General features: G+C 43.2%; 1 protein-coding gene across 4 annotated transcripts; it reads right to left on the bottom strand.

The window, feature by feature from the left end:
• Positions 1-568: 568 nt before the first annotated feature.
• LOC106577683 (RNA-binding protein 4B) lies at positions 569-11390 on the bottom strand. Of its 4 annotated transcripts, none has more exons than XM_014156001.2 (6): positions 11316-11390; positions 10375-10802; positions 9610-10249; positions 7796-7822; positions 5807-6086; positions 569-5586 (listed from the first exon to the last, which is right to left on the bottom strand). In XM_014156001.2, the coding sequence occupies exons 2-6, from the start codon at positions 10781-10783 to the stop codon at positions 5497-5499; spliced, it is 1446 nt and encodes a 481-aa protein (XP_014011476.1). In that variant the 5' UTR covers positions 10784-10802; positions 11316-11390; the 3' UTR covers positions 569-5496. The 4 variants fall into 4 exon arrangements, with proteins under 4 accessions (XP_014011476.1, XP_014011475.1, XP_014011478.1 ...); XM_014156000.2 differs by having other exon boundaries at positions 11285-11365; XM_014156003.2 differs by lacking the exons at positions 569-5586; positions 5807-6086 and having other exon boundaries at positions 7642-9323; positions 11285-11365.
• Positions 11391-17960: the final 6570 nt, after the last annotated feature.

The following is a 17960-nucleotide window of genomic DNA, read 5'->3' on the forward strand; positions in this document are numbered from 1 at the left end:
TTTGCTAAGAGGTTGAAACAAGGCTTGCATCATATAATTGATGAAGAACAATCTGGTTTTATGCATGGTCGACACATTAGTAATAACATCAGGTTGATCTTAGATATGATTGACTATAATGACCTCATCCTTGATGATAGTTATCTTTTGTTTGTTGATTTTTTATAAAGCTTTTATATTCCTCTGTGGTTGATGTAAGTAACAGATTTACATGAAAATATATTCATTGGAAATATTAACATCAAAGATAAATGTTGTAATAAACAGATTAGGAATATTGTTTGTGATACTACAATTCCCTCAGCAAGATTATTTTGGTCAAATATCTATGGTGATATAGAATGGGGGAAAGCATGGAAATTAGCTAACAAATATTGTATCAGTAACAAAGTAAAGGAAGTTTCATTTAAAATGTTACAATTTATCCTGTGAAACATGTTTTGGAAAGATTCAAGCTGATTTCTGTGGAATGGAGAAGGAGACCATTTTGCATTTCTTTTTTGCCTGTATTTATAGTAATGTTTTGGATTTACATACAGAATTTTGGTACAAAAAAAAATAGGACTGGTTGTACTATAATGGTTTTGATATGATTTATTTCAGAAATTCTGACAGATAAAGATATAGTATATTTAATTCAACTGCTAATAATACTAGGTCAATTTCATATTCTCAAATGCAAATGGTCTAATTCAAAACCTAACCTTTTTCACTTTATAAACGAGTTTAAACAATATGGCAACACTAACTAAAATGAAAAACAAAAAGGCAATTAAAACTTGTAGTATTATTAATGAATATGATTTGTTTGTTTAGGATTCCTGGCAATGTAAATAGTTTGTTTGTATGCATGTGACTATTCCTCTTTTGTTTGTTAAAAAAATAAAACATTTAAATAAAAAAAACAGCAGTCTGCCACTGGGGGTGCTATTTCGGGTGCTGCTGGCTGACGTAACGATCGTCCTTTCACCGTTTTTTTGCTGGCCAGTTTCCTCCAACACTCGTTATAGTTGGCACACAACTTGGCGTGTCAGTAGACAATTCGTTGTACCCGTTCAAGTAGACAAAGCAAGTCAATCGTCGGACACAGTTTTACTGGAGCCTGACCTTTTGAGACACTGCGGGAAAAACAATTATTCTTACCACTGAGATAAAGACCATTTCAAGTTGGATATTCACTCTTTCAAACCTCAATCCACTTGAGCCACAGACACCAAGTAAGTGTCATGATGTTGGAAATATTGCGCACAACATTGCACAGGTCTTATTCTCACAATTTGGACATTCATTTGCTTTCCAAAGCTAATAAACATGTGGAAATGTGAGCAGCATTTTGTATTCCTAGTTGAATTAGTTAGGGAGCGTAAACAAAAGGGCACTTTTTACATTCAAATTTCAATTGCTCGGTCATGTGACCTGACTTCAAACAAGGTTCAGAATGTCCACTGACTTCCTTCATATTGCACACCCTTGTTTTTCCATTTTTATCTCACATGATTTTACTAACTTTTAACATTTCAATAGCTCCTTGGTCATGTGACCTACTGACCTCAAACTACTTTCAGAATGTCCATGGACTGGCGGAGATCAGCGCCGCGAGGCATCCAGTACGGTAACGCGAACGATCCCGGAGAAGCTGGTGGGAGCCCCAGGGAGTTTTCTATTTTCTTTGTGAAGGGCAGGGCACCCTGAAATGGGTTCGCCCCGAGAGAGGGGCCTTGGAAATCATTGTGGTTTCGGCGTCGTCCGGTGAGCTCTCCCTGGCCCTTGAAAATCCGGAGGAGAGGGTAAATCTCATGCCGGGCCGTACCCATATCCGCAGCAGGTCTCCCAAGGTGAACAGCCTCTGGCACGTTATAACAATGTAGGTAAGGGAAGTTGGCAAAAAAGATCCGGGATAAGGATTGGCTCTAATGGCAGGGTCGGTCGGGCCGGGGAATTTGTCTGGGGAGGGAGGCCTAGATCTGATGTGGGTAGTACCATCCACGCCCATTGATTTGCTGCAGAACCATAAAACAGACAGAAGAAGCCTAGGTTCCCACTGGGCAAGGATCACTGAATGTCAACTTGATGAAATTCAAAAAGGAGCGTACCCACCTGTCGCGGTCACACTCAAATCACCCGTGGGGTGACTGACCCCCTCATGTCAAAGTGAGGAATATCAATGAAGCGCTGGTAAAGGTGGTTCCTATGGCTCTGTCCCGGAGGGCTGACTGGGAAAGCAAACGATTGAAAGGGGATGATTATTTTCTGTTGCTTCTTCCGACACCCGGTCAATGGTGCCAATAGATACTGCGAGGGGTATTTGGTTCTCAAGCCTATAAGCATTGCACTGGCTCTTGATGTCGATTGGGTGTAAAAACCCAGTTAAAGTCTGCTGAAGGTTAGTAGCGGCGACTGATGTGCAGTTTGTAAGACAAAAGCCTCTGATGATACCAACGGCCATGACTCGAATGGATGTCAATTTGATGATATGACTGTAGCATGCTACCCTCCACAGTCGCACTCAAACCGCCACCGGGGTGGTTTGTGAGAAAATTCGATGAAGCGGGGGTAAACTGCGGGACATAATTAAGAGTCGAGGTTGCCAAATGCCTCGTCATCTAATTAGTGACACGCATGAATGGATGAATGAGATTCCCACAGTCCCTACCTACTGTCTAGCGAAATCACAGCCAAGGGAACGGGCTTGACGGAATCAGCGGGGAAAGACCCTGTTGAGCTTGACTCTAGTCTGGCACTGTGAAGAGACATGAGGTGTAGAATAAGTAGGAGGCCTCGGCCACCAGGATAGCCTCTTCTGGCAGGTGAGTGCCTCCCAAGGCCGGGGGCACTCAGACTCCGAGCAGGGGCTGGGGGCAGCACTCAGGCGGTGGAGGTTGGGTTGGATACTTACTCTCTGAGCAGAAAAAAGCAGGCGGGTTACCAAGTGCACAGAGCCTGTTTCGAATTAGACGTCTACAGTCCCGCTGTCAGGAACCACATGCAACTGGTAACCCGTTACAGGCTTTGTGCACGTGGTTCCTGACAGCGGGACTGTAGACATCTTAGTAATTCCAGGGAGTAAGCTACACTCTAAGGCCAAGTGAGAGGGGTGTTGACCGGGGAGGGAAAGTAGGTGTGGAGGCCTGGAGGTCTGTAGTTCCAGGGAGTAAGCTATATACTCTCAGGCCCAGGGAGAGGGCAGGCAGGCAGGGAGTGTAGGCCTAGAGGCCAGGAGTCAGAGTGCCTGCCTGGAGGTCATGAAGGCCCCAGGGAGAAGGCCCAAGTGAACGTGTGTGTGAGTGACCAAAGAGCTATTGAAATTATAATGTTTACAAAATTCATGTATAATCGTGTGAGATGAAAATGGACAAACTAAAGGGTGTGCAATATATATGGGTAGTCAGTGGACATTCTGAACCTTGTTTGAGGTCAGTAGGTCACATTACCAAGGAGAAATTGAAATGAGAAACATTGAAAAAAATGTAATTCATGTAAAAACGTGTGAGATGAAAATGGACTAACTAAAGGATGTGCAATGTGTAGGGCCACTGAGTATACATTCTGAACCCTGTTTGAAGTCAGTAGGTCACATGACCAAGGAGCTATTGAAATTCTATTTCTATAATTTAAAATAGTGCGAGATGTAAATCGACAAAACAATAGTGTGTACAATGCGTCTCTGCCATCGGCTTAGCTAGAACCAGGTTTGAAAGTTTTAGGAGTAATGGTTAAAGAGCTATTGAAATGAGAAGAATTAGATTTGTCACTATGTTGACGGTCCCTCACTGCTGTTGGTGGACGTAAGGAAAACTACAGGTGAATATCCGTCAAATATCCAACCTTAATCTGTCTTTACCTCGGTCAGCTTACCCAACTTTACAGGTAAGATAGATATAAAACTTTGGAAGTGAACATTCAGAATGGTTTAGTAAAATCTTAAACTAAGCTAGTCTTGTTAGTGCTTACAACATTTGCAGATTATGATATGTAACATGAACACCTCTATGAAAAAGGCTACATTCAAAGCACAGTGGAATGACTTTCAACCAGTGAACGTTTGAGGAAATGCTGACTGAGGCTGAGTGTGTGGAATGATGCAATTCTGACATGTCTCATAACTAAAAATGTTAAAGCAAATATCAAAAGCACCTTAATTTTGTACTGCTTTAAGGAAATACCCTGAACATTGTCCCTATGAAGAAATTGTTTTTCATTGCATCACTGACATCCTATCTGCGCTGTTATTCTGTCCAGTATTAATTTATTTAGTGCCAGAATAACAAAAAGTAATCAATTGAATATTCCTCTCTGTTTTCTCTTAGACCAAGTGAACCTGAAAGTGAAAGACAACATCCCTTCAATTGCATCAGCCATCATTAGACCCATCATGGTGTCTCACACCGTGGAAACCAAGGAGTTGATGACCTTCCTCCAGATCCAGCTCTACCACCCCCTGCAGGCCTCTATATATACACACACACACACACACACACACCGCATATTGCCTCTGGACACAAGCACTAGGCTGAGGACCCAGTGAGGCAATCGTGCATTGAGTTTTTCATAGATTAGTTTTACTACAATAACAGCCATATTATTTTGATTATATTGTATTCTTTTCTCTTTAACTAGAAGCAGTTTTCTTGAAAAATGCTGATGTTAAACATTCTGAAAGCTTAAATCAAAATGTTGACTATGTGGCGCCAAGCTATCAGTACCTCAAATGTTTTAATATTCTACCTTACAACCCACTCAAGTATTATTCAGACTGTTACGTTATATTTTTTTTAAATGTGAAACTAAAGCTTGTGAATATTACCCTTTTCCATGATACCCAAATAAGAGCAAGTATCAGAATTCAATGAAGGACAAGGTTAGGGTGGGGGAAGGATATTGTTTTGTCACCGTTTTCTAAATGTTGATTATAATAATTAAACTGTTTTATTTGATTATCATGTTAAAGGCTTTGGCAAGTACAAGCAACACATTTTACCTGTGAGGAACAAAGGCACATTCTGAAAAACTGCCTATACCTGTATATGTTTTAGTCTACCTGCATGTGAGATATGACCCCTATTTTCTCTATCTTGGAGCTGAAGTTAGTGAACCAGTCAAACAATGTAACATTTCAATTGTTCATATCTTCTCACACTCATATTTATTCATTGTGTGCCTAGCTGAATCACAATAGGCCATAGTAACTTCAAATGAACGGACTTGAAGTCGGTGAAGACATATTGGCGAGGTCCCCTATCCCTAGGTGACTTTCAACCCCTCTCCCACTCGCTTGCCTGGCAAATTTAACCAGAAATAGAACTATGAAGGCAGAGAAGGAGAAGAGAGACAGGGCAACTAGCTCTGAAGCCAGTATGGCCCAGCGCGACTTGGGCCTGAATGCGTTCGTGCTCATCTACCTGCAGGAGGTAACCCCCTCTCAGCCGCCCCTCCTGGAAACAGCGGTAGACTCCAGAGTCGGACAGAGAGGCCTGGTGGATGAGGTAGCCGTTTCTCCTATGTGAGAGATCCAGAGAGTGGGAGCTGTTCTTCTGGAGAAGGTCCAGCTGGGTTAGAGGCAGCACATCTCATTCCCAGTATACAGGGCTGTGGGATCATTAGAAAGAATATAAAAGATATTAAAACCAGTACTGCAACGTAGTAACATTGTCAGACTGGTAGTTGGATCTGAAATATCCAGTTATACTTTAATAACATACATGAATCATCCATTATAAAGGCATAAATGTGTCGACCGATTGTTATGTAGTAGGTCGCTTATTGTGAGCTTAAAGAGAACCTGAAGTGGAAACGGGCATCAGCTCACCTGTACACAGAGACACAGCAGCACAGTATCCAAGGAGGCTGTGATGTCAACAGGCTTCAGGAGTGACAGATGGAGGATCCGCGGTGTGGGAATGTCATCGTAGTCTCGCAGACGAGAGGTCGGACAGTCCTGGCGAAATGTTGCTATGATGACCTCTTGGCCCAGGACAATGGAGAAACCTTGTAATTTCTCTAGACGTCTCTGAACCACCCCAGACCAAAGGGCCGCACCCGGGATGCCCTCTCCTGTGCTCACATCGAGGACGTGTGCATAGCACAACCTAAGTAGAATAAAGGAAGTTAGGAAACAGCACTTCTAGTGGCTGTAATGACAGCACACCTCTCACTGTTACAGATAGAGAAATGTAAGGAAACTTAAACCTGTAGTAGTCTGCTGCTCTTGCCTCAGAGGCAAACCTCTACTCCCACAGGTCAAACTTCCACTTTGTCCACATGCATTGATGGCAAAGGGACACAGTGTGATAATGTTGCTTAAATAGAAGTAAGGATGTCTCCAATGTAACTACACTCACCCAATCCTCTCTCCAAGTTCCCCACAGCAATTTCAACCTAGCCACGCACCCCATACCATGAACACCTCCCCTAGCACCTTCCCCAGCCTCACTTAAGTTCTCCCTGGGCAATTACCCGTGGTGGGATATCTGCACTTCACTAAACATCCTGCACCTCAAACTGAGCCAGGGTCACATCCCCCACCTGGCAGGTATAGAGTCCAGAACCCAGGTGTCAGTGAAAACAAGGTTATGCACTCCACCTCGGAGGCGTGACTGGAGGTCATTACCGGTCGAAAACTGTGCCAGAGGATCGCTGGCCTGATGTGGTCAGGGGTTAAGGGTTGCGCATGGGCAGAAAGAGAGGCAGGAGGTTCACTGGGGAGCATGCTGAATTTAGATGCGAGGTAAGGCCAGTGTCTCAAAGGTGGAGGCAGGAGCCTGAGGGTGAGTCTGGCTGGCCACCATAAGGGATGATTGAAAAACCTGTACACCCCCCCATCTCCTGACCAGAGCTCCGTATTGGATATTGGAGTATAGTCACAGAGCCCTCCATAGATTGATGTTACTTCTTTGCCTGCTTGGAGCTCTCTGCAGACCCAAGCCAAACCTTTGCCTGTTGGTTTCGGAGTGCTCCAAGTCCACAGCAGGTAACACTAGGGGAGATTCACTCTTTCACAGTTGGTGGTGTCAGCCTTCAGCAGACTGGTGGTGGCTCTACTGGTCTGGATCACTATTGGAGATGAGCTGTAGCCCGTGTCCGAGATTCCCTGGAAGGTCCACTTGATCAAAGGGTGTAGAGAGGAACCAGGGCAGACCAGAGTGGCAGGGTTAAGGCTGAGTAGGGTCACAGTACAAGTCTTCCCAGTGCCACACTCAACCAATGTGGCTTCAGAAGGAGAAACACTATGCCACACCCCAGACAGGAGCATGACCAATAAGCTCACAACAGCACAATCCATGGTCCCGTAGGGCTAGCTTCAAGTATTTCTGTCTGATATGTACAGTTGAAGTCGGAAGTTTACATACACCTTAGCCAAATACATTTAAACTCAGTTTCACAATTCCTGACATTTAATCCTAGTAAAAATTCCCTGTTTTAGGTCAGTTAGGATCACCATTTTATTTTAAGAATGTGAAATGTCAGAATAATAGTTGAGAGAATTATATATTTCAGCTTTTATGTCTTTCATCACATTCCCAGTAGGTCAGAAGTTTATATACACTCAATTACTATTTGGTAGCATTGCCTTTAAAATTGGCCTAGAGGCAAAGAAATAGGATGGAGACAAGTTTAATTATAAAGGGTCTACTAAGCAGGGGAAAATGTGTCCATAGAATTTATTTTTAATTGTACATTTAGTATAAACGACAAGACACTTAATCTAATATTTCATTATCGACAGCTACATAATTTGACAATTTCGCTTAAAAAAAATTCACAATACTTTTGAGCAGAATTCCACTTCCGTACCAACCTCTTATGCAAGGAACGAACACGAGGCCTAGAGGACGGGAGAAACAAGACGGGGATCAGTTGGATTGAAAAGGATACAAAAAAAAGATACTAAGCATGGGCAAAGTATGTCAAATGGGATTTAAAGTAGAATGTTCATAAAACATGTAATCCACTGTTTCATTTGATAAATTATACTTCTGTTTAAATGATCAATTAATGTAACATTACCTCCACATATACTCATTGGACAGCATAAGACACCCAGGCTTACTTACCTCAGAACAGCAGTCTTCTACATTACACTGTGTCCACAACACCTATCCACAGATCATGGTTCTAACAACCTACAAAAAGCAGGTGCTTAGAACACCAGGGCTAATATTGTCATATAAATGCGAGAGCAAAAGCCAAAACATTAAATATATTTAAGAGAGTGACGGTGAAGATCATGGTAGGGTATCTAGTGGTTGAGAGATGGGAAGCGTCATTGAGCAATTAAGCGCTTTCAGAGATCACAAGAGACTACATTTTTAACTTTGTGATGGCAAACGTATAAAGTGGGTAATTTCCCCCACTACTTTGAAAATAACTAAACACTAAAACAAATGTTCAGTAGAATGGACTGAAATGGCATAGATTAAGTTAGTGCTGATGCATATTGGCTTCCTCTGACTACCAAAAGTATTGTCATGAAGGGTCTACAATAACGAGGAAAGATGGGGAAAGTTCAAAGTGACGATATAGTTCAAATCAGTTTATTAAAATGCTCTGAAATCAAAATGTCATCTGTAAAGAAAAGAAAATCATACATAAACGCAGCTTTGGGGTATCTTGGTATAAAAATCGGCATATCATTTAACAAAAAATGTCTAACAAATCAAGTTTACATTGGTAGTTAAGTTAAATCACTATGCCGACAGTTGCGTCGCAAAACGTCAAGAAAACCGGTAACTACCACCCACAGCTAAGACCAAACCAATTAAAGCGAAGTTAAACCACACAATAACGTGTTAAGTGTATTTCTCAAACTGTAGCTAGATACAGCGCTAAGTATCTGAAAGACATCTCCACAATCGTCGCAACATTCAGGTTTACCAAAATAACATCAATTGCTCTTTAACTATTATTCCATTCATAAATGTCACAATTTAGGTTTTCAGCCATTAACATTAGACTATGAAGGAAATAATTAGGCCTACACAGAGCCCTTAGCTGTAGGGCATCAAATCAAATAGTACCAGGTGGGAGGGGGTGACACCTAAGAAATGCAAAAAAATATAATAAATAACTGCCTTCCTCCTATGCCCCAAACTGTTAATGAATCTCAAACTAAATAAATAAATAAATAAAAAAAGTTGAACAATTCAAGCAAGAGGACGAAACCGAAGACATAAAAGCGTATTTTTTTTAAAGTATGGAGTGACCGCAAGCAATACAGTGTCTTCCAGTAAGTCGCAGGTGAACGCAACGCAATCCGCCACAGGCATAGGGGGGTATAGCGCCACGTGCATCAGGAGACAACGACGATCTTGGCGGATAATTTAAACCTGGAAAGAGAGCACACCACACAAGTCAAAGCGCATTGTACTCAAGGACGAACGCGCTCAGGTTCAGAAAAATGCCCTGCATTCTTTAAAGGCATATTACGATTTGACATTGTTCAGTTGAAGCAGATTTGGAGAGTTTATAAAGGTTAAGGAGATGGAGAAACAATGTCTTTGGACATTAAGCGTCAACGTGAGGATTATCCCCAATTCAATATATTTTTTTAAAGTGAGCTAGATATGGAGTGGACTTGCATAGTATTATAATACCCTGTCTCTGATATCTCACCTTGAGTCAAACACCAGTGAGCGTTCAGTAAGAGTAGCGTGCAGGAGGCAGTGGAGGGACCCTGTCAGCGTAGGGGTCCCTGGTACGTGGTAGGTTGTACATTGCAGGCCTGGACAGAGGAGAGAGCCGGAAGCGTTCATAGGAGTAGCCGTTACCCATGCGGGGCATGGAGGGAGGAGAGGGTCTCCTGATGGGACTGCGGTCACGGGCGTAGTAGGACAGAGGTGGGAGGGGGTGACGCTCATACGGGTCGAGAGAGGAGGCCGCAAGGCGCGCCCTAACCATGACAGAAGGGGGTGGTGGTGGGGGTATGGAGCCAACGCGCCTCTCATCTCCATAGCCTGAGAAGCCACCGTAAGGGGCAGGGCGAGCTCTGTACTTCTCATAGTAATCCACCACCGCGTAGCTTTCCCTCTCATAGGCACGCTCGGGTGGGTATGGGGCTCATCTAGGGGAAGGTGATGAAGGGAGGCCAGGGTACCCCCCTGACATGCGACCTCTGTAATGAGGGGGTTCAGGCTGCCCCCTGTCCACAGGGTAGCCATGAGGTGCTGGCCAGTATGCACCACTATTTGGTGGGGGGCCGTAATCCTCTTCCTCCCGTCTGGGACGTCTTTTTGATAACTGAACGTTAAGATGTCTGCCTAAAGAGGAAAACCATGATTACCAGTCAGACAGTGACACACAAAACTAAAGTCCATATTTAACATTGGGACATCCCAACAGTTTAATAGTGAATATTAAATGAGGGTCTTTGTTTCTTACCTTGGTAGTCAGAGTTGTCTAATCCCTGTATGGCATCCTTGGCCTCATCGGAGTTGGACATGTGGACAAAAGCAAAGTTTTTGACAACAACACATTCTGTGACTGTGCCATACTCCTCAAACAAGGTGCTGAGCGCATCTTCATCGCCTTTCTCCACGTTAGCCACGTGAAGTTTCACCGGACCCTGGTTCTTTCCCCTGCTTGGCTCCACATTGATTGGCCTGCCATGAAGCTTTGAGAGGTGCAGGCTGCGGATGGCTTTGGTGGCAGACTTACGGTCATCCATGTGGACGAAGGCATAGTTTTTGAACTTTGCACATTCTGTCACTGTGCCATGTTGAGTAAACAGAGCCTCGATCTCATCCTTCTCGACCTCGTCAGGGAGGTTTCCAATAAAGATCTTCACCATATTTGTGTCAACGCAGAGCCTGTGAGAGGAGAGGCATGTCAATATACCAGTTAGCTGCAAATTAAGTCGTAATGGTGAGAGTGGGCAGAAGTGAAAGGAAATGATTAACGTTAGACGTTACCTAAAGTTAGCAAGTTAACGTAGTCTAACTGGCCCAACCGTTACCGAATGCTACCTAGCCAACAAACCGTGTTCAATGATCAAGTTCAACACATTTCTAAATCCGGGTAAGTTGTTTCCTAGCAAGCAAAGTAGTAAGGCCGGACGAAAGTGGAGCGGTTAGCTAGTTAACGTTAGCTGGCTAGTTATGGAATAACGAAAGAAGTCAAGACTTCCCTCCATGACAGCATCCACAGCACTGGCGCTATGCGGCTAAGCTAGCTAACATTAGCTAGCCATGAGATAACTCAATAACGACAAAAATACGAATGTCAAATTCATGTAAAGCAAATTCAACTAGTTATTTTTGCATAAAACACTTCGAAATAACGAATACATTACCTTGGCAACATTCATTCACTAACAAACTCACCTTACTACTAAGATGACAACGAAACAAGATATCACCTCACGTGAGTTTTCTGACCGAATGCGACATGGCCCGCCCACTAACAGGTTTGGTTGGTGAATGGCCTTGTCTGTATTCACTGGTAAACAAGTAGTTTGATTAGAGAAACTGATAAAACGAATTGAATTGACCAGTCACATCAGATATTTTCACATCAGCTATTTTTCTCAGAGCTGATCTGATTGGTCAACAAACCTATTAGCGAAAAAAATATCAGAATTGGTGTTAACCTAAGTCACTGAATTTTGCTCTTCCTTTTTAACTCATGTTCTGCTCAGTGCTAACCAATGTAAGTGCTCACACATCTCGGTATACGTACACACAAATAATTAATTTTCAGACAATTGAAGTTAAAACATTGTATTTTTTACAGTCATATTATTTTAAGCATAGGCAATCAAAAGCGATGGCAAATTGTGTAGAATTGCAGGAAATTAGCTTTAATGGTAAAGTTTAGGCACGAAAAACGGTCCAACTCCTCTTTCAAACATTTCAGGCAGAAATGGGGTTTGCCTTTTTGCAGCTAGTCAGTAACTTCTCCAGTATGTGTTGACATAATTTCATAGGATTTGTTTTTGGACGGAAGCTGTAGAGATCAGTAAGAAATATCTTATTCATCCCCAAAAATGTTAAGCATTAAATGACCTGGGCCCAGTTTCCCAAAAGCATCTTAAGGCTTAGTTCATCGTTAGAGCCTTCGTATGATCATCATTAAATCTCTGAGCGGTTTCCCAAAATCATCATTATTAATGTTGCACTTGAAAACGCTCGTAATCTAACGCCTGCCTCAGACCACTTATAGAACATCTAAGTGCATCGTTATGTTTTTTTGCCCTCCTGTGTCACTTTAAACACAGAAGATCTCCGCTAAACATAGAATCACATGATTTATCCATCTCTCTGACCACAGATAACTTCTGAACAAAGGTTACTACAACAAATACAGTTGCCAATGTATTTGCAATTGATACAAACGAGCTAGGTATAAAAATATGCTTCAAATGAAGACCGAGATAACAGCATGAAAATATAAATACAGTAGGCTATAGGCCTATTTCAATATTGAAATAAATGTCATGTTCAATCAATTTAGTTATTTAGTTTGTTGTAGGCTACTGTCTGTAATTTGTCTCAATATAGTTAATAAATGTGTAGCCTTACATGTACGCAACGATGTGCCAAATCCATGATTTTGTGCATTTTTATTGGGTAAGCGTTAAAATACGCCACCTCAATATTTGTAGCCGTTGGTGGTAATATCGCTCAAGGAGCTGATCTGTCGTCAGTATTGTGAAATTATTATGCTAAATTAAGATTTGAATTGAGAAAGCTCATCCGAGAGCAGCACTGCCTTTCTTTCAATCCAATCAGTACTACTGACACATGCTCTAAATCAAATCAATGCAAATAGTCTGGGTAGCCATTTGATTAGCTGTTCAGCAGTCTTATGCCTTTGGGGTAGAAGCTGTTAAGAAGCCTTTTGTCCCTAGACTTGGTGCTCCGGTACCGCTTGCTGTGCGGTAGCAGAAAGAACAGTCTATGACTAGGGTGGCTGGAGTCTTTGGCAATTTTTAGGGACTTCCTCTGACACCGCCTGGTATAGAGGTCCTGGATGGCACAAATCTTGGCCCCCTCTGCGGTTGGAGGCTGAGCAGTTGTCATACCAGGCGATGATGCAACCAGTCAGGATGCTCTCGATGGTGCAGCTGTATAGCTTTTTGAGGATCTGAGGACCCATGCCAAATCTTTTCAGTCTACTGAGGGAGAACAGGCATTGTCTTGCCCTCTTCACAACTGTGTTGGTGTGTTTGGACCATAATAGTTTGTTGGTGATGTGGACATCAAGGAACTTGAAGCTTTCAACCTGCTCCACTACAGCCCCGTTGATGAGAATGAGGGCATGTTCGGCCCTCCTTTTCCTGTAGTCCACGATCATCTCCATTGTCTTGATCACGTTGAGGGAGAGTTTGTTGTTCTGGCACCACACTGCCAGGTCTCTGACCTCCTTATAGGTTGTCTCATCGTTGTCGGTGATCCGGCTTACCACCATTGTGTCTTTGGCAAACTTAATGATAGTGTTGGAGTCGTGCTTGGCCATGCAGTCATGGGTGAATAGGGAGTTCAGGAGGGAACTAAACACGCACCTGTACTGAGGATCAGCGTGGCAGATGTGTTGTTGCCTATCCTTGCCACCTGGGGGTGGCCAGTCAGGAAGTACAAGATCCAGTTACAGAGGGAGGTGGTTAGTCCCAGGGTCCTAACTTAGTAATGAGCTTTGAGGGCACTATGGAATTGAACACTGAGCTGCATTCTCACATAGGTGTTCTTTTTGTCCAAGTGGAAAGGGCAGTGTGGAGTGCAATAGAGATTGTGTCATCTGTGGATCTGTTGGGGTGGTATGCGAATTGGAGTGGGTCTAGGGTTTCTGGGATGATGGTGTGGATGTGAGCCATGACCAGCCTTTCAAAGCATTTCATGGCTACAGACGTGAGTGCTACGGATCGGTAGTCATTTAGTCAGGTTACCTTGGTGTTCTTGGGCACAGGGACTATGCTGTCCTACCAAGCAAAAAGGCAGTAACTGCTCATAGCGTGGAACTGAGAAAAAATGCTTTTATTTACCTTGGTTTTACAGTAACTTTATGCAGTTACTGCTAACATGACCCCCATTTTCTCCAAAACACAAAACAATAGAGGCAGGATCCTTGTCCACATGATTAAGCATGTATTTAATGTAGCAAAAATGACATTAACTCATTTTCGACCAAATGAGCAGTTACTGCCTTTTTGCTTGGTAGGGAAGTATGGTGGTCTGCTTGAAACATGTAGGTATTACAGACTCGGTCAGTGACAGGTTAAAAATATTAGTGAAGGCCTCCCGATTGGTTCAGCAGTCTAAGGCACTGCATCGCAGTGCTTGAGGCGTCACTACAGACCCGGGTTCGATCTCAGGCTGTGTCACAACCGGCCGTGACTGGGAGTCCCATAAGGCAGCGCAGGCTGACTTCGGTCGTCAGTTGAACGGTGTTTCCTCCAACACATTGGTGCAGCTAGCTTCCGGGTTAAGTGGGCGGTTGTTAAGGAGCGTGGTTTGGCGGGTCATGTTTCAGAGGACGTAGGACTCGACCTTCGCCTCTCCTGAGCCCGTTGGGAAGTTGTAGTGATGAGACAAGATCGTAGTTGGTTTGCTATTGGATGTCACGAAATTGGGGAGAAAAGGTGGTAAAATACTATCAACATTTTTTTTTTTTTAGAGCATCTTGTATCACCGCTTGGTACAGTAACTGCACCGCCCGCAACCGCTGGGCTCTCCAGAGGATGGTGCGGTCTGCCCAACGCATCACCGGGGGCACACTGCCTGTCCTCCAGGACAGCAACAGCACCAGATGTCACAGGAAGGCCAAAAAGATCATCAAGGACATCAACCACCCAATCCACTGCCTGTACACCCAGCTACCATCCAGTGGGCGTGGTCAGTACAGGTGCGTCAAAGCTGGGACCGAGAGACTGAAAAACAGCTTCTGTCTCAAAGCCATCAGACAGTTAAATAGCCATCACTAGCTGGCTACCACCCGGTTACTCAACCCAACACCTTAGAGGCTGCTGCCCTATATACATAGACATGGAATCACTGGTCACTTTAATAATGTTTACATACTGCTTTACTCCTTTCATATGTACAGTGGGGAGAACAAGTATTTGATACACTGACGATTTTGCAGGTTTTCCTACTTACAAAGCATAAAATCACATTCCAGAAAATCACATTGTATGATTTTTAAGTAATTAATTTGCATTTTATTGCATGACATAAGTATTTGATCACCAACCAACCAGTAAGAATTCCGGCTCTCACAGACCTGTTAGTTTTTCTTTAAGAAGCCCTCCTGTTCTCCACTCATTACCTGTATTAACTGCACCTGTTTGAACTCGTTACCTGTATGAAAGACACCTGTCCACACACTCAATCAAACAGACTCCAACCTCTACACAATGGCCAAGACCAGAAAGCTGTGTAAGGACATCAGGGATAAAATTGTAGACCTGCACAAGGCTGGGATGGGCTACAGGACAACTGTTGGTGCAATTATTAGAAAATGGATGACGGTCAATCACCCTCGATCTGGGGCTCCATGCAAGATCTCACCTCGTGGGGCATCAATGATCATGAGGAAGGTGAGGGATCAGCCCAGAACTACACGGCAGGACCTGGTCAATGACCTGAAGAGAGCTGGGACCACAGTCTCAAAGAAACCATTAGTAACACACTACGCCGTCATGGATTAAAATCCTGCAGCGCACGCGAGGTCCCCCTGCTCAAGCCAGCGCATGTCCAGGCCCGTCTGAAGTTTGCCAATGACCATCTGGATGATCCAGAGGAGGAATGGGAGAAGGTCATGTGGTCTGATGAGACAAAAATAGAGCTTTTTGGTCTAAACTCCACTCGCCGTGTTTGGAGGAAGAAGAAAGATGAGTACAACCCCAAGAACACAATCCCAACTGTGAAGCATGGAGGTGGAAACATCATTCTTTGGGGATGCTTTTCTGCAAAGGGGACAGGACGACTGCACCGTATTGAGGGGAGGATGGATGGGGCCATGTATCGCGAGATCTTGGCCAACAACCTCCTTCCCTCAGTAAGAGCATTGAAGATGGGTCGTGGCTGGGTCTTCCAGCATGACAACGACCCGAAACACACAGCCAGGGTAACTAAGGGGTGGCTCCGTAAGAAGCATCTCAAGGTCCTGGAGTGGCCTAGCCAGTCTCCAGACCTGAACCCAATAGAAAATCTTTGGAGGGAGCTGAAAGTCCGTATTGCCCAGCGACAGCCCCGAAACCTGAAGGATCTGGAGAAGGTCTGTATGGAGGAGTGGGCCAAAATCCCTGCTGCAGTGTGTGCAAACCTGGTCAAGAACTACAGGAAACGTATGATCTCTGTAATTGCAAACAAAGGTTTTTGTACCAAATATTAAGTTATGCTTTTCTGATGTATCAAATACTCAAAATAGCTTCAAAATTGCTTTACGGCAAAAGGACATTGTTCAATATTCTGAGTACAGAGCTCAGCCATCAAAGCAAGCTATACAGTTACCCGCCATGTTCTGGAGTCAACTAAACTCAGAAATAGTATTATAAATCTTCACTTACCTCTGCTGATCTTCGTTGGAATGCACTCCCAGGACTCCCACTTCCACAAGAAATGTTTGTTTTGTTCGATAAACTCCATATTTATGTCCAAATACCTCCGTTTTGTTTGCGCGTTCAGATCACTAATCCAAAGGCATAATGCGTGAGCGCAAAACCCGAGACGAAAGTCAAATAGTTCCATTACCATTCGTAGAAACATGTCAAATGATGTTTACAATCAATCCTTAGGGTCTTTTTAACATAAATCTTCGATAATATTCCAACCGGACAATAGCATATTCATTACAGAGGAAAAAGAAGGAACGGTGTGCCTGCGTGCCAGCGCAGTAAATAACTCGTTGGTCTTAGGCTTGAGACAACTCTTATTCTCTTCCCAGTAACAGTAGAAGCATGAAACAAGGTTCTAAAGACTGTTGACATCTAGTGGAAGCCTTAGGAAGTGCAAAATGACCCCATAGACACTGTAGTTTGGAAAGGCAATAAATTGAAAAACTACAAACCACTTCCTGGTTGGATTTTTTTCTCAGGTTTTTGCCTGCCATATGAGTTCTGTTATACTCACAGACATCATTCAAACAGTTTTAGAAACTTCAGAGTGTTTTCTATACAAATATACTAATAATATGCACATCCTACCTTCTGGGCCCGAGTAGCAGGCAGTTTAATTTGGGCACGTTATTCATCTGAATTTCCAAACACTGCCCCCTGTCACCAATAAGTTTTAACCAACAATGCAGTTCAAGAAAGAGTTAAGAAAATATTTAGCAAATAAACTCAAGTATAAAATGATAAAGTCAAAATAAAATAGCAGTAATGAGGCTATATACGGGGGTACCGGTACCGAATCAATGTGCGAGTGTACAGGTTAGTCGAGGTAATTTGTACATGTAAGTAGGGGTAAAGTGACTATACATAGATAATAAACAGCGAGTAGCGGCATTGTAAAAACAAATGGTGGGGGGGATCTATGTAAATAGTCCGGGTGGCCATTTGATTCATTGTTCAGCAGTCTAATGGCATTGGGGTAGAACCTGTTGGTTCTAGACTTGGCGCTCCGGTACCGCTTGCCATGCGGTAACAGAGAGAACAGTATATGACTTGGGTGACTGGAGTCTGACAATTTTTTGGGCTTTCCTCTCACACCGTCTAGAATATACCGTAATTTCCGGACTATTGAGCACACCTGAATATAAGCCGCACCCACTGAATTTAAAAAATAATATTATTTTGAACATAAATAAGCCGCACATGTCTATAAGCTGCAGGTGCCTACCGGTACATTGAAACAAATTAACTTTACACAGGCTTTAACGAAACACGGCTTGTAACAAAAAGAAATAGGCTTTAACGAAACATGGCTTGTAACGAAAATAAATAGGCTTTAACGAAACACGGCTTGTAACAAAAAATAAAAAATTAGCAGTTAACAGTAGCCTACCAAGAAAGTCATTGCTCCAGACCA

This window comes from Salmo salar, chromosome ssa18 (assembly GCF_905237065.1).
Source record: "Salmo salar chromosome ssa18, Ssal_v3.1, whole genome shotgun sequence".
NCBI classification, from domain to species: domain Eukaryota; kingdom Metazoa; phylum Chordata; class Actinopteri; order Salmoniformes; family Salmonidae; genus Salmo; species Salmo salar.

What these genes read in the sequence shown, in the direction of transcription:
- LOC106577683 (XM_014156000.2), bottom strand. An exon ending in AGACAACTCTGACTACCAAG is followed by an intron (nt 10,250 to 10,374) that starts GTAAGAAACAAA and finishes CTCTTTAGGCAG; the next exon opens with ACATCTTAACGTTCAGTTAT. An exon ending in GTTCGTTCCTTGCATAAGAG is followed by an intron (nt 6,087 to 7,795) that starts GTTGGTACGGAA and finishes TATTCTACTTAG; the next exon opens with GTTGTGCTATGCACACGTCC.